This window comes from Macrobrachium rosenbergii, chromosome 13, assembly GCF_040412425.1.
Source record: "Macrobrachium rosenbergii isolate ZJJX-2024 chromosome 13, ASM4041242v1, whole genome shotgun sequence".
Lineage (NCBI taxonomy): Eukaryota > Metazoa > Arthropoda > Malacostraca > Decapoda > Palaemonidae > Macrobrachium > Macrobrachium rosenbergii.
The window spans coordinates 44,791,034-44,807,347 of NC_089753.1; the positions used below are offsets into that span (position 1 = coordinate 44,791,034).

Genomic DNA, 16,314 nt, shown 5'->3' on the forward strand with positions numbered 1-16,314 from the left:
GAATTTTTTTTTTTTTTTTTTTTTTTTTTTTTTTTTTTTTTTTTTCAAAATCCCAAGGAATGGAACTGATATGACAGCATTTGGTGCCTTAGGAATATCAAAGAGATAATTTGCTAAATAATAACAATGAGTTGAATTGGGTATATAAGGAATTCCAAATGAAAATTACCAAAGAGGCCATGAACTTGGTATGAAATCTTACTCTGAACAAGGGAAACCAATCTTGTAGGCACACATACCCTTTCACATTCATTTCGGTATATTGCTTGGAATATTGGTTTGCCAGTGATTTACAATAAAATTCACACCATTGCAATCTGAGCCAATTTATTGTAGTACATCTTGAACTCTGCACTACAGTGTGTTACATTACATTCGTAACTAAACTTGATCCTAAATAATGCACACAAGTCCAGATTGAGGAAAATACAATTCTTGGTATTGTATGTTTACTACTGAGAAATAAAATAGCTTAGAAATGTTTAGAGTTCAAGTGCATTCATCTTAACTGCCCTTTTAATCTAGTTTGTACTTAAAATTCTGTTTTCTTTCATATCATACATTCCCTTTCATTACATAACTTTCTCAAGTTACAGAGGTTTAGTCTTTTTTGGATAGTCCATCATAGTTATTAAAGAAAATAGATTTATGTCAAGTAACTTATGCCTGTATATTCCAATAATAATACAGGTACCATATTTTATGGTAGAAAACAATAGAGTCTGCATTAAGGTATTAGATACCTCTGGAATAATTTATCCATTTTTTCAATGACATTTAGTTTCTTAAATAGTGTCAAATTTTAAGTTTTAGTTACAAATTACTTCATATCAAGGCAGCAAAACTTAGCAACTTCTTTCTACAAAGCTCCAATATACTGTACATTAGTTTGCACGAAATCTCTATTTACACAAACTTTGAATTCAGTGCAACACATAAGTGTTTTAACTGTCAAAAATATTTTGTTTCATACCTGTAGAATAATGATAGTAAGTTTGGAACACTACATTTTATAAATAAGTAATCCCATAAACATCCATAGTTCAAGGTTCATGTTATTTCTTTACCTACATTCATTTATAGTTAAAGTTTCTGAAATATTTCTTCAGGATTTCTACAAATTGTTCATGGATACTTTAAAAAAAATTCCAAAATTTATGAAATTTTTATAAGCCTTCGAGTTGCTTTCATTGTTACAGCTTAATTAAAAAAAATTTTGTATGCACTAAAAGTTTTGTATCATATAACAATCAAGCCATTGCCTTTTATATAGCCTAACATTTCAACTCCAAGTGGCAACCATCCTCACTTAATAGAAGAGAGATTCCCCTAAAGTGGGTAAGGCTTAAAACGTCATGCATTTGTTTATTATTATCTTCCAGTTTCTTGCTCCTTGGCTCACAAGTTTCTGCTTTACATTGTCATCATCATTCATCTAGGTTTACTTATTGAGTCTTTGCTGTCTAACCTCATTTGTAGGCTGTCTATGGATCAAATATGAAAATGAAGTGAATAGGTGTAAATAAAATCTCAAGGCTTTGCTACATTTATTTTGGTTATTGGCAGAGAATTTTCAAGTGACTTTATGACTCAGATAAAGTGTCTGAAACACAATCAGATTTGTTTTAAAAATCAGCACCCTAGATTTCGTGACTTGAAAAGCTTAGTCCAGATGTAACATGAAAAAGAGAAAGGTCAGGGTGGTGGTTATGATTTTCCTATAACCATGTTGTCTTGCTTTTATTCAGGAATTAGCTGGCTAAAAAGAACAAAGTTCTAAGCCCTAAAAAACTGTTTTCCTTATTTTTTTCTTCCACTTCATGCCCTGCTTCTGATGTAGCTTTTGGGCTCCTCCATAGCTTCCTGATTCTAACCCATCTTCGGGTACTTCCATTCATCTCAAATTGTGTCCAGATTTTCCATCAGTTACTGCTCATTCTAGCATCATTACCTTCTCACTCTCCATTATATCCATCTTCTCACTACTCACTGCTTAGACTCTGTGGTCATCACTGAGTCCACTCAAGTTGTAGGCATGGTTGCATTTGAGATTTTGACCATTATTGCAAGATGCCATTGGAGACAAATGTGCCTCCAGCAGTAAGAACTTTAAGGTCAGCTACTTGGTTCTTTTGGGAATTCAGAAAATGGTTCCTATACCAGATGTGCCTTCAGCTTTGCTGCCGGCTGTTTGTCTATCCTACCTTCCTTATTATATCTGGCAATGTAACTTGACCTCCAACCATACTGTTAACAATGTTAATTATCCAGACCATAGTTTCTGCTACTGAGCTTACTGCCGATGTACTTCATGCTTTTCATACAAGTCATTCCTTCTTGTCAACTGAAAGTTTTGTGAAAATGACTGGGTGGAAGTTTTGCTTCCATCCCTCCTGGAACATTGTGTGTTCCTCCTAAGAAGAACACTTATTTACTTCCTTCTCCATCCAGTGATAAGATGACTATAAGAATGGAGCCTGTAGTTTCCTCTGGACTTTATGAATTTTTTGTGGATGATCCATCTATCACTACTCCAGGAAGTACCCCCACTTTTCTGTGAAGGGATTGTCTTATAGTTCTGGGCTCTGCAATTTGGATTTGTTGTTAGCCCCTCGGTGTTCACCTTTGCATTGGTTTGAATCACTTGGTAGGGACTTGCTTGTTGCGCCATCTTGATAACTGAATAACTTGGATGCTCTCCGAGGTGTAAAGGCTTCTTTGTAATGTGAATTGGGAGTTGTCAGAACTCCAGTCCATACAGCAGATGAAATACTGATAGATGTGATAGTATGTAGTAAGATTTGTTTCCTGTAGACTTTTATACCATCAAAAACGGGCAGTTCCCCTCTTGACAGACTACTGACTTGGCTCTGTTAAATCATTCATGATCTCCTGTTGTCTTCAGAGGAGGATGTGCCATACTGGCAACTCCACATGCACTTAGTACAATGTTGCCTTAAGCAGTGACGGTTCCAGACTACATACAATACTCCCCCTTGAAACCTGTTCCATAAACCAGAAATGTAGGATCTGGGATGGTGGACAGATGCCAGGAACCCAAGATTGTCACTCCCTACTCCCCCTTTGGAGATTCATCTGTTCTCAAGCACACTGGAGGAAGAATGTGGTGCACACACTTCATTGCTTTGGGTTGTGAGAACTGCAGATTACCTTTATCTGCATATTGCTGTCTTTGAACTGTAGTTAGTGCTGTAGTGATTAAAGCATTCATAAGACTGGTTGATGGGTCACTCAGTAGTGAAAATGAGACAGCAATGCAGTGATGGCATTCATCAACAAAAAGGAAAAGTCTCCCACCCCTCATGAATTTGCAAAGCAGATGCAAAAGTGTATGAACGGTCAATCTGTTGAGCTGTCAGTTCAATACATTCCAGACAGTAGGCATGTGGTGTAGTTGTAAGGGCCAATAACAGTAGTAGGGACTAAGTAGTTCCTGCATTCTTGTGTGGCAGAGAGACTCTTTGAGCTGCAAGGAACACAAGTAATCAACCTAGTCACCACTGGGTTAAAATAGGGACCTATACAGTAATGCTTTGCTCACCAGTTCCAAACCCCAGTGCTACATTGGAGGACACCTTAGAGCACCATGTGTATCGCCTGCATGCCTATGCCTCTCCTATATTTTGTCTTGATTTGTTGGGTGATTTAATCATCTCCTGTCCTAATATGAAAATCTTTACATACGGGAAAATCTGCAAGCGCCAGCTAGGTCCGGTTAAAAATAGAACAGGGTTTGGTGGTATCTGGGTGATATCCAGTGGGGAGAGAATACGTACCAGTCATCTCTTAACCATCTTCCTCGTAAGATGTGCGCTGCCGTCTCGCATAGAAGCCAGTTTATTACGCACTTCCTGCCCTATATATGCCTGGGCATTCTGGATTTTTCTTTCTCTTTCTGTAGTGTGATTCTGTATTATTTTTGTGTTTATTTGTGTGTATTTCCTTGGGAGATGCAAATGCTTGATTCATCTAAGAAGGCTTTGCTTCAGAGAAAATGCCCTGGGTTAGTTAATAATCCTTGCTTTCATTATTTAGCCTCTATTGATACTGATCCTCATATGACTTATAGCGGATGCAGATTTAATGTTTGCAAAGTAAGTAACCTGTTCTGTGTGTCATGATTGGTCTCCAGAGCAATGGAAGTGTTTTGGTAAGAAGAAATATAAGAGGAAGTTGGCTATTCTGCGATGGGAAGGCTTCTTGCCTCCAGTTGTGTCCAATGCTGCCATTCCTTTTTGTTCCTTCTCTCCTTTACCAGATTTGCCTCTCATTGCATTTTCTTCTCGGGAAGATTTTACTCCTCATTCATCTATTGCTTAGTCTTTAGTTAAATCGAGGAGGGGTTCGGGAGATCTTGTGCTTGATTTAGCTGCCTCAGTTCTTTTGGGGGAGGGAGAAAGCTGCTCCCCCCTGCTAGGAGGGAGGCAGCTCCCCATGTGCTGTTGTTTCAGGCACGAATGCTGAGAAGCTGACCGAATGCTAGTCGTCTTTAGGTCTAACAGGGGAGCCCCGCATTGGAAAGTCTTCTGTCCAACCTTCTGTCTTCCCATCTCCCAGCATCTTCTGCCATGTTCATGTCTAGAGCTATGGTGTCTGCGACGTCTGCTTATGTGTCTACGGCCATGACATCCTCGGCCTACACCGTTCTTTCATTGGCTGTGCCTCTTCATATAACTACTACTTGGCCCCAAGCAGAGTAATAGCCCCATTCTGCTGCTTCTCTTAGTGGAGGTGCTGTGAGATCTTTCCATGGCTCACTTTTCTTCTTTTGGTCCCACTTGACAAAGTTCAACCAGTTCATGAAGACCTTTTCCCATGACACCTGGAGACTGCCCAGCAATGACTGAGTTTTTGAAGGAGTACGTGTGAAGTGTGCAGAACACTGGGGAAGCCATCAGCAGTAATGTATCAGGAAATGGGCCATATTTTGTGACTGATGATGCTGGAAAGGCATTTCTCCAATTGTAGCCACTTCCACAAATTGCTTCAATGCATCTTTATAATGAAGGGCTGCCAGCAGCAATTTCTCAGGTCTTCTCACTTAAGGGCATATCTCTCACATCCTCATGAGGGTTTTCCATGGTTTAGAATAACTTTGAAAAGTCTCGTCCACACTACAAAGTTGATCTTTTAGCGTCAGATGTTTCTCTCTGCTTTATTTTGGGTGCTGTACAAACTGTGAGAGATGCTATTATACTTTACCTGAAAACTGTTGTCTTGCTATAGCACTGGTGTTGGCAAAAAGTATAGATGAGCTACACTGTCTTCTGAATTCAGAAGGTTGGAATGATCTCTCATTCTTGTTCCCAAGTTTGTGCAAAGTACTCTGAATCCTTCAAAGTCTCACTTAAGGTCTGAGAGCTTGGCTATTCCATCTGTTTGGGACTTCAGTACTAGTGATAAAATGTAATGTCTCTGTATCTTGACAGGTGTGAAATCTGTGGTACTAATAAGAGGAATTAGGTGTAATGGACGTTGATGCCTGTTATTGTCCCATGGGAGACAGGTAGTAGTGGTGTCCAAGAACACCATTTTGTTTTGGCTTTGTGAGGCAATGGAGTGGGCATGCCAGTTTCCCTATGAGTGCGATACTTCGAGTGAGAGCCCAAGAAGCCATAGATTGCATTGGTCTTGTCAGTGCTGCTGCTTATTGATGCTGGTTACAGAGATTGAAGTAGTCTTTAGTGGTGCAACTGGAACGGTCACTGGTGATTCTGCTTTTGCCAATTGCATTGGGCATAGGTGGTCTTGTTGACAAAATGTTTCTGGTGAATGATGGCACTGTTGTTCTTACAGATACCAGTGATTCATGTGAGGAATGTTTTTGGTACAGTTGGGTGTGGCTGGTGACAACTTGGATAATTACTGATGCAGACAATGGTTGTCCATGTCATTTGATGGCTGGTTCTAGCTCTTGAAATAGTTGTTAGTACTTGTAAGGACAACGGTTGTTAATACTGCTTCATTGCCTGCAAATGTATCAGAACCCTTATGAATGAGTGTGTTGGGCAAGATTCTTGCAAACCAGAAAGAAAAGCCAATGAATTTTATGCAAATATGAATTTTCTTTAGCCCAACTGTGAGAAGTTTTGTAATATAAGAGCAAAACCTTTTTTATTACCTGTGCTTTGTTTCCATTGCAGTACCATTGCTGGAGGTGTGGTGAAGTCTTCTGTACTCGATGCATAGACAAGAAGGCATCCTTGCCAGGACACCTCAGTCAACAGCCTGTACCTGTTTGTCGACCATGCTACAAAGATGTAACACGCTCCATTTCTGTAGACACTCCATAGGATCTCCTCGTATTGTATTTTGCTTGTTGGTGGTGCAGTTAGGTAACCATTGACACAGTAAGTTTTGTGGGTTGTGTTTTTTAATTAGAAACTTGTCAAAATAAAGTTAAATCTAATAGAAAATTTGTGTTTTAGTGAACAAAAATTCAAGCCATAGATATGATTGTCAAGAATCTCTACGAATTTTGTACATGACCCACAGTATACTGATCTGATTTTGCTGATTTGGATGGCATATTAATTTCTGCAATGAACTTCTACATCCTCAATAACTCCCTCCCATCTGAGTTTAGTGTGGACTAAAATAAGGGATTTTACTCCAGAATACAGTAATGACTTGTGTACTTTAATAAAGTTACTTTTTGTCATCAGCTAAAATTATTTTAAATTGCTGCATTAAGTACAAATATTCCTAGATGAAATTCACATAAAAATAGTGTACAAAACATATTGCAGTAACTCATGGTAAAGTTTATATTTACATCAAAATTCAAAAACACAACAAAAACATTTTTCACACTACCTGTCATAATGGATTAAACTAAATTTTAAATGTAGTTAGAGAGAGAGCTAAAGCACATGTACAGTATGATTAAAACACTTGGGCGCAATTATGATTGTACTTTTCCTTAAAATTCTGTCAGATGCCTACAAAATCTGTAAATTTTTCAATGGATAAAAAGTTTCTCTGCCAGATCCACTTACAAGTCTGAAATAGTCTGAAAGTGAGACTTAAAGGTAACCAAAAGACCAGCTTATCAGGTACTAATATCAAATCTGAGTCACTCAAACTTATATCACTTATATCCTGAAATATCGCTGAAACTAGTTATACCATCTTTATAAAAATGTCAAAATTTGCATTTTCCAGTTACAACATCTGTGCACTTGTTTATAACAGAGCAGTCAATTTAGGGAAATGAATAAGAAGAGTAAGCTTGCATTGGCTGAAGCACCTCACATAATCCAAAACCGAATGAACATGACTCAAGCAGAATTACTTTGCGAACATGCTTACTACAATATCATAAAAAGGCATAGATACGAAATTTCAGTCAAAATTCTGTGAAAAAAAAAAAAACACTATACTAAATTTTAGTATATACTAACTTTTCCAAAACATTTTAAACCCAATGACATCATTAATTTACAGTAAACCAGTTGCTCTATTAATGTATGGACTATTCCCCTAAATAGTAGGAACACCTCAACCTCACTTCCAGAAATAAAATCTCTATGCTAAGTTCGGTGGTTTGCACATATAACATGCTGTATATATACTGTTCACCATACATTACTTAACTACCCATGTAGCAATGAACAATTACAGAAAACTTTTTGGAATATGTGAAGAAAGACAAATGTGTCAAAATTTGCAATAGAAAAAGCTCAGCTAATGGTAGTAACAACTGGAAAACTAATGCTATAGGAAGGACAGTACAAAGCCTCTCAGAGTTGACAAACAGAAAGCCAAGGATACAAGTCACCATGATATATAGCAATGTTACTTGAGTACAACCTCATTATAAATAATAACTGTTGAAAGCCAACGAAATATAAACATGCTCAGGAAAATATCTATAGCAATCAAAAGTTAAATGCAGCCATGATGTCTCTAAGCTGCACATGCTACATAATACCGTAGGGTAAAAATTTCTCTTAATATACCGTACTGTACTTCTACTGCCTATTAATCCTGAACATGAAAACCACTTCCTGCTGCAGATGTTACTTTTCAGCTCATCACTGGTGTATGTATGCACCAGCAAATACCAGAAAAAGCTTAATATAATTTGCACACTGAACAAGAGTTTTTTTTTTTTTTTTACATATGATCAATTAGTTGCTGTGTACCAGTAATGAAACAGTTTTATACATGACACTTAACTATATAAAAATACTTTTCAAATGCAGTGTTAACCACCTTGACAAAAATGGTATATCATTAACTGCACCATTCAACATACAATTATATACTGTTAAATAAAGCATAATTACATGTATATGAGGTATTAGACTACAAGAGTTATTTTTCCCTAACTTATAATAAATTTTACAACAGTGATTGGTACTAAGAATCAGACAAATCATTTTACGTATTAAACACGATCATATCGTACCACCATAACCTGTTAACAAATCACAGTTACATTTCAAATGTAATGCACCAAGAAACACTAAACTTTAAACATCTAACATCTGAAGGTTAAAAGGACTTTTAAAGTATCAATATACGTACCGTCCAAAAGTCCTAAACTGTCAATGTGTACTATATGCTAGAATGTTACTACTGTATCTCCTACTACTTTACATGTACTCGGTTAACATCCAAAAGTTGATACGCCAATGACAGTATTGAAATAATTTGATCAGACCACTGTTTGCATTGCACAGTATGAATTTAAATAGGTAAAATGCAAATTCTGGTTTTTAACAGTAATTTTGACTCCTCAAACAGATTCTTTAACCATGGATGTTAAGTGAATATTTCACATGCCTCAAACCTCAGTGTAAACAATTTACAATTTAAAGAGGGCATATGAAATATGGTTTGTATGATTACAGTACTTAATTTTAAACAACAAACCTGATCCAACAAGAAGAAATTTTTCTATATCAAAATGTTTATTCTCTCACTTTATATTTAAAAGCTTCATCTATTATAAAGACGAAGCCAGCCATAACACAGCTAAAAATTAGCTGAATCAAAGTTTAGAGTATATTCCCTGGCATTAATGATAAAATGTTTTGTACTCGGTCAAATAAATATTGTAGTTTCCTCCACATAGGCCTATTATTCCTGAAATATTTTCAGCTAATAATCAAGTCTTAAATAGAACTTGCTCAAGTCTAACCTAGGGCATCCCAATCAAGCGAAAGCTTGTAAAAAATCCAATTAAAAGTATCTGAAAATATAAAGTTCTAGATTGTAGTGCAAAAGAAAAATAGTAAAATCAAAGTTGTGTAAAAACAAACTGGGAACAACTGCATAGTCAAAATGCTTGATTTACATAATTTCAAGCTCTGCTTCATGGATAAAATATTCAATTTCTGCTTAGTATGACACTTCTACACAGTTCCCCTTGATGTACAAATCCAGTTTGCAGCAGGCTTCTTTTAAATAAAAAAATTTTAACAAAAAGGTGCACAAGATTTTACTGAATTTTGAACTTGGAAATAAATAGAACCTGGTCCACCTTACTAAATACATATTTATAAAGGATACTTTTGGTGAAAGTATATTCTAACTACTGATAGCACTCTGTACGAAGTGCAATATGGTGTTAAAACAGATATTGATAATTTACTATTTAAATCATTTTCATTATTAAAAAGTTGTTTAACAAAATCACACATCACTTCTTTGAATATGTAGTTAAAAATGTGTAAACTTGAGTTCACTTCCAAACAGTTAAAAACAGATGTGTATAGACATACCTTGATTTAGTGTGCCTTAGATTTATTTTAATTACTCAAATAGCAATTAATACATGTGAAAAACTGGGGAGTAATGCTAAAAAATTATTTAACAAGTTATGTAATGCCATCCCATTTGCAGCGTATGATTTGCATCAATGACAAGGTCTCCATAATACTGGTGTAATGGTATTTTCTTTGTATAAGGGGATTATATATTAACTTTAGTTGTCTGTGAAATCATAGTTTTTAAATCAGTAAAATTATGAATACTGTAGAGTAGAAATTAAACATATGGTATGTTAAAAAATGCTACAGCTGTGTGGCATCTGCTGTGATAGTGTGTATTGTGATGTGAAGCCAATGAATTTCAATCACAATCATAAGGACAATGCAATACAGGTATCTGTAGTAAAACATGTATCTTTTCATTAGTTAGAAATATCCCTGTAGACCAGTACGGAGTGCAGACCTTTAATATTTTAGTACAGTACATCAGTAACACTGTAACAAAGCATGTTGTAAAGTAAGACAAATCTGACTGGCATTTATTTGACCTTGATAACTATGAAATCCCTAAAATTTATATAATCACTTGTAGTACTTCCAGCATGTCATGATTACCTCTCTTACTGAGAGATCAAGGCTAATTTCACTACCTATCACCTTTATCAAGTTTTGTTTTATACCATACTTGTATTGCAAAACAATTTTACGTGAATATTAACATACAGTACCACATGTAATGGGGATTTAGGAAAGAATTAATTTCTCAGGGTATTCTTCATAGAAATTTCTCACAACCGAAGGTAATCCAGATAATACTAGATATTTGTATGTCAAACAGTACTGTAGAATTTATTATTTTTTATTGTTTTGTACTGTGCTTGTTAATCTAGTAAATGTCAGAACTATGAGCTTGAGTATGTAGTAAAACACTTTTTATTACCAAGTATTAATAATAAACTTGGGAGTCTTTCTTCACCTTGTCCTAAGTACTTCCTATCTGACCTAAATTATTAAGAAAGCCAACCAACAATGAAATATTATGAAAATCCGTATTTATTCCAAACACCTATAGTTTTACCTACCATAAACATTCACTGCCTACAGTTTGAAAAGGAATTAATTCAAGTCCCTAACCAGTATCAATTACCCTAAAATTTCAGCATCCCTTACTAACCTGAGTCACCATACAAAGCTCAGAATCAATTGTGGAATCAGCAAAAAAAATTTCATTAATGTTACTTGTCATAGTTATCAAAGAAAAAAAAAAACCATTCAACAGCCATCAAAAGGTCTAAGGCATAATTTATAATATCTTAACCATTCTATGTCTGTCCCGAGTCAAGAATTCCTAATAAAATCCCTTACAACTTAACTGTACTTTACTGTCAAACCATAACTAGATTCCTTTGTATCCCCTTGATGTCCTTAGCAATCAAAAGAGAAGTCTATGGGAGAGCAATAGTGTTGGTAAAATTAGTACAGTACAATACTAAATAGTTTTAGAGATCATAATGTTCATGTTCCTACATAAGCTCTTTTATGTTTAAACTGCAGGCTGTTTATTACTGTATTATTTGATGGGTACCATAAGACTTATAATTTCATACGCTTACTGTTTATTTAGTGTACAGAATATGAAATTACTAATACTCTGATTATGTCATGTACTCTTGAATCTTACTGAATTAATACTTTTTTTTTTAATCACTCCAATAACATTCAAAACCTCAAGAGATTAGAAAATCTAAAGAATAAATAGTGTACTGCAATTTTTATGTTAGTCCTTTTCCACAAGTCAGATAAAATTTGTTGGCAAATTACACAGTTGGAAAAAGTGCAATTGTGTAACAGACTGTAATATTAGCAACAAGGACAAGGATGGCTGGTTTTATACATGTGCAGATTTGAAAATCTGTATGTTGCTTTATATTAACTGTAATGTGCTCTTCTGAATACAGAAAAGAGAAAGAACACCTATGAAACTAAATGAAAGCACAATCATAGGCACATTAACAGTGCTGATTTACAGTCTCGCAAACATACAGTATGTTGCTTTCAAAGTAAGTTTATAGGAAATAATGATTGCAGCCTTACATATTTGTAATTTGCTGGTCCTGACTGATAATGATTATTCAGGGTACCTACAATATTTTTTCCCTATAGAGTTGATATGGTGTTAACATGTTGCATAACTAAAATTGCAAGGTTAAAATTTTCACTCAACATTCCATAAAGATGTAGTTCTCATGTAAATAGAAACAGGCCCTCACTGAAAAGTAATTTTGATCTTCAATATTTACATAAAAATATAGAAAACTATAAATATTAATGATCTAGCCATACTATAAATCAGCAAATTCAGAACAAGGCCATTAATATTTCCATATTAAGTTGGAAAGTAACACTTCCATATCAGCCAACCCTTGTCAAACATGAATTCTACTTTACTTAGCTATTCTACATTGCCTAAAACCTTCAGAAGATCCTGTTTACATGTGAAGCATAAAAATATGAGATATAAATGGCAATTACAATTACAAATGTAATGAAATTAAAAAAAAGTTTCATTCTAGCATAATATACTTCCAAAATTTTCACAAGCTCTTGCAAATCTTAATACTCCTCAATTAACAGTACAGTACTTTATATAAAATACCCATGAGGGTAGTAAAATTGACAATATAAATCATACAAAATATAATTAATGTATTAAATTTCACATGCATTGCAGCTTAATATAAACTTCAAGGAACTAGGCAAAAATAACTTTTATTTACATGCATGTGTTAGTGCAACATACGTAAAGAATTAAGTAACAAAATATTCCTGATGAACTATTGTTGATGCTGTAACTCAAAGAATCTGAGGAATATAAAGGGCAAAATGTGCAGCAATATTAAAGTACTGTTATTTAAATAAGCATTATAGTTTAAATAAAATTTATAATCAAGAGAAAAAAATAAATCAACATTCACTAAACCTTACCAAAGTACTATCTGTCTAAACTGCAGCTGTAGCAAGTTACCAGACCAAGAATGCAATTCCTTCCTTGAAACCTAAATTTTGATGAATCTAAAAAAAAATTACATTTCCATCTCATTCTTCATAAATAAAACATCACCTGGAAAAAGAGTATACATTAGTGAATATATCATCCCACAACCTCGTTCTTAGTTAAGCTACTTAAAATCAACCCAGGTTACCAAAATAAAATATGTATTGCTATAATACTAAAATGCTCTATAAGTACAATTCACTTTTCAATAAATTTATTATAAAAACTGGGGAACAAGGATTGTGTAAATTGACCTACAGCAAATTTCTGTATTATTAAAAATAGCTATTGATAATGCTCAAAGCTGCATATATCAAGTTCTAAATTCCTGTAACATGTCAAAAATCTCAAACTTAATTCTCTTACTAGTTCAAAGCTTAAAACAATTCATCATGTATGTTTTTCGGGATGGCCAGTAACATAATATCAATAAGAAGTGAGCAAGCACCAAACCAGATATGAAACAATGGAGTGATAGACCCGATACTCAAATTATGCTTCAAGGAACTAAGCTCATTAGTTTGGGCATTTACTACTTAAAATCTTGCGTACATGTTATTCTGGAGTGACAGGGCATTTGTTTTTGGCAGATTCTAGTATGCAAACACAAAGAGTTCCCTGTGGCATCTGAAATCACAGTTTTAGCGATATACCAAGCATTTCATAATTCACATAATAAAATCTGTATACAGTATAATAGCTTATCTGTACATAGCAGTCTATGACAGTGATTATAGTTTTGCAAGTCTTAATTCTTCAATAATGGAGATAACTAATACACAACTGTACATAAATTATGAAATAAAAGTTGTAAATAAGGTATGACACAGGGCTGTATTAGGATTTCAAAGTGATTATCAAGTATTTTTTACATGTACAATAGGTATTTGTTGACTAATGTTATACCTAGCAATTTCATGATTTACTAATGTGAAATTGAAAATAAATTTTATGTGTAATACAAGGTGTTTTGTATCTATTCCTGAAGCAGACAAAATTTCAAAGATTATTTTCTACAAAATACTGGAAAACTGGAATACCATTTCAAATATCACTTAGGAAATAAGTATAGCATTTTACAAAAAGCAATAAAGATTTGTGGCACAGTACTTAGCCAAATTCATTTTAAGGCCTTGAAAGCTTTAGTACTTTGAAAAACAAAACAAATGGTGCAAACTTTGACATCCATACAATAAGGTTTCCCTCACTAAAAACTATAAAACTTCCATACCATGACATACAGTACAGAATATGAGAACTTAAGATATCACCAAGTTTCTAATTCAAATATTTTAAAATGCTAAAACCCATAATTTTGGAGTAAACAATATATTTACACCTAAGGAAGGTTAATCTAAGCTAAGTGTCAAAGTGACAGATTGCCACATTACAGTAAGCCCCCGTATTCGGGGACTTACCTATTCGCGGATTTCTCTGTGGAACGTTTATACACATTATTCGCGGAAAATTCGCCCATTCACAGTATTTTTCACTGAGAAATATTTACTAATAACTATATTTTCATATCATTTTCATAACTAAATGCACTTTTTGTGATAAAACTACTCAGGTATAAGCATTTTTAGAGTTTTTTTTTGTGTCTGAACTATCAAAATAGACAGTTCTAAGTGTTTTTAGATGGGTTTTAAGTATTCGTGGATTTTAGCTATTCGAGGGGGGGTGTGGTACGCATCCCCCACAAATATGGGAATATGGGGGGTTTACTGTATTATTATTATTACTCAGAAGATGAACCCTATTCATGTGGAAAAAAAAGCCCACAGTAGCCACTGACTATCTTCCAATTCTAAACTATGCCCCTCAGCAAGGTTGGTTATAATAATGTATATTATGCCCACTTGGGCTTTTGGTCAAAATGTAATATGCTAAAGTGTAAGATAGTAACAGATTTGTTGTGGACCTCTGAACTTGGTCAATACACTATCCAACCATCTGAGATGCCTGGCAGCAAGGCTGTGTGCTACCATTTGTGGTAAATTGCATGGTTTTATGAAAAGTATTCATGTATGGTAAAACTGCATGCTTGTATTAAGTTATAAAACCACTATCTTATTGGAAAGCTGTACCACATTTTTTGAGGGCCACATTGACCTCTATAGATTTTATGAGAGATGAAAGCACATTATTCCAGATAAATGAAGATTGCCCTTCTAGTGGAAGTCAAGCCCCCTTTTTCACCTGTCTACCGTCTGCTTTTTCTTCTTCCCCCTTTTCTCACCTCATTCTATGCTCCACTTCCAATATATTGTTTTCCCACATAACTATTCCTTATGACTGTTCGTTTCTAATTTTTCCATCCTACAATATGTTTTCAGTAATGTACCTCTTGCTTGCAATAATTTCTTGGTTGTTTGATATCACACTGTCTAAAAACAGCCATGTTCTGAGCTGCCACAAAGCTGGCTGTTATCAACAACTTTATGACATACTATACTTTCTGGGTACAGGGTTAGACTTCCCAGTTTTCTCTCCACATTAGTCTAATGTACATACAATTTTAATCTGCCTTCTACTCTTTCATGAACTGGTTTATGATTTAATACTAGTGCGGCAATAAATGAAAGAATAATAAAATTTAATGTGGCTTTATTAAGGGGTAACACATGAGTTCTCAGTTTACTCATGATAATCAGTAATGCCACAAAAACAAAATGATTTTCAGAAGGGTAATTACTTGCAGTGACAGATGTGCCACAGCCAACTGGCAAGAGGAGACAAGACGAGACCTCCTAGGACACATAAAAACTTGGGAAATTACATTTCCTAGATGTAATGGAAGATACAGCTTAAGAGAAAGAAATAAAGAGGAGAAGCATTTCTCAAAGGATGAATCAGCCACAATGAAGGAATGAATGCATGCAAGGCAAACAATGAAAACATTCCAAGTTTCCTGCAGATGAAGGGAAAGCCAAAGCTTCCCTTCCCATAAGGGAAACTATTACCCATAACTATCCCTTGAAAGCAGAGTCCCCTAGATCCTTCAAGGGGCAGCAAAACTATCCTAAGAATTTAAGAAAGGAGAGTAAACAAACATGTGAATGCTTCTTTCCTGCAAGTAACGAGAACATAAAAGCATCGGAAAGATGGCAAAATTTAACTGCAGTGCTTCACCTCTGAAACTACCTCTAGGGCAGTTGTTCTCACATTTTTGGCCCATGCACCCTTTCACCATAATTCAGGATGTCATTCCCCCATCCCCCTCCCCTGCTTTCCAAAACCATCTGCCTCAAAAAGGTGCATTCCAAATAATATGCAACAAAATACTACCACAAACACACGAGCTAGTGGAGAAAAAGCCCAGTGTGACCTCTCAGTAGTGCGGACCGAAGCACACTGCATTTTTTGTGGTCCTAGAGCCAGTTTGAGCCTGCCAATCTGTGGTCACAATTCCCCCTCATCTGAAGCTCTGAAATTCTTCTCTGGTTGAGAACCACTGCATAGGCTCTTGAGAGTTTCAGTTTGAAGAAAAAGGGAGTGTATATTAATGGAATCTTAAAG

At 35.0% G+C, this 16,314-nt stretch overlaps 1 protein-coding gene and 1 long non-coding RNA gene across 4 annotated transcripts in view; one reads left to right on the top strand and one right to left on the bottom strand.

Moving 5' to 3' along the window:
- Positions 1 to 11,510, top strand: part of Mtmr6 (Myotubularin related protein 6) — an 897,059-nt gene extending 885,549 nt beyond the window's left edge. For 2 of the 3 annotated variants that reach the window (XM_067115371.1, XM_067115372.1), the window contains exon 17: positions 6,165 to 11,510. In XM_067115371.1, coding sequence (XP_066971472.1) covers positions 6,165 to 6,314 — 150 coding nt within the window. In that variant the 3' untranslated portion in view covers positions 6,315 to 11,510. The remainder of the gene's footprint in view (positions 1 to 6,164) is intronic. The other variant, XM_067115373.1, reaches the window with a different exon arrangement.
- On the bottom strand, positions 3,938 to 6,281 carry LOC136845258 (uncharacterized). The gene is made up of 2 exons (XR_010855129.1): positions 6,143 to 6,281; positions 3,938 to 5,990 (listed from the first exon to the last, which is right to left on the bottom strand). It is a non-coding gene; the product is annotated as an uncharacterized lncRNA (long non-coding RNA).
- Positions 11,511 to 16,314: the final 4,804 nt, after the last annotated feature.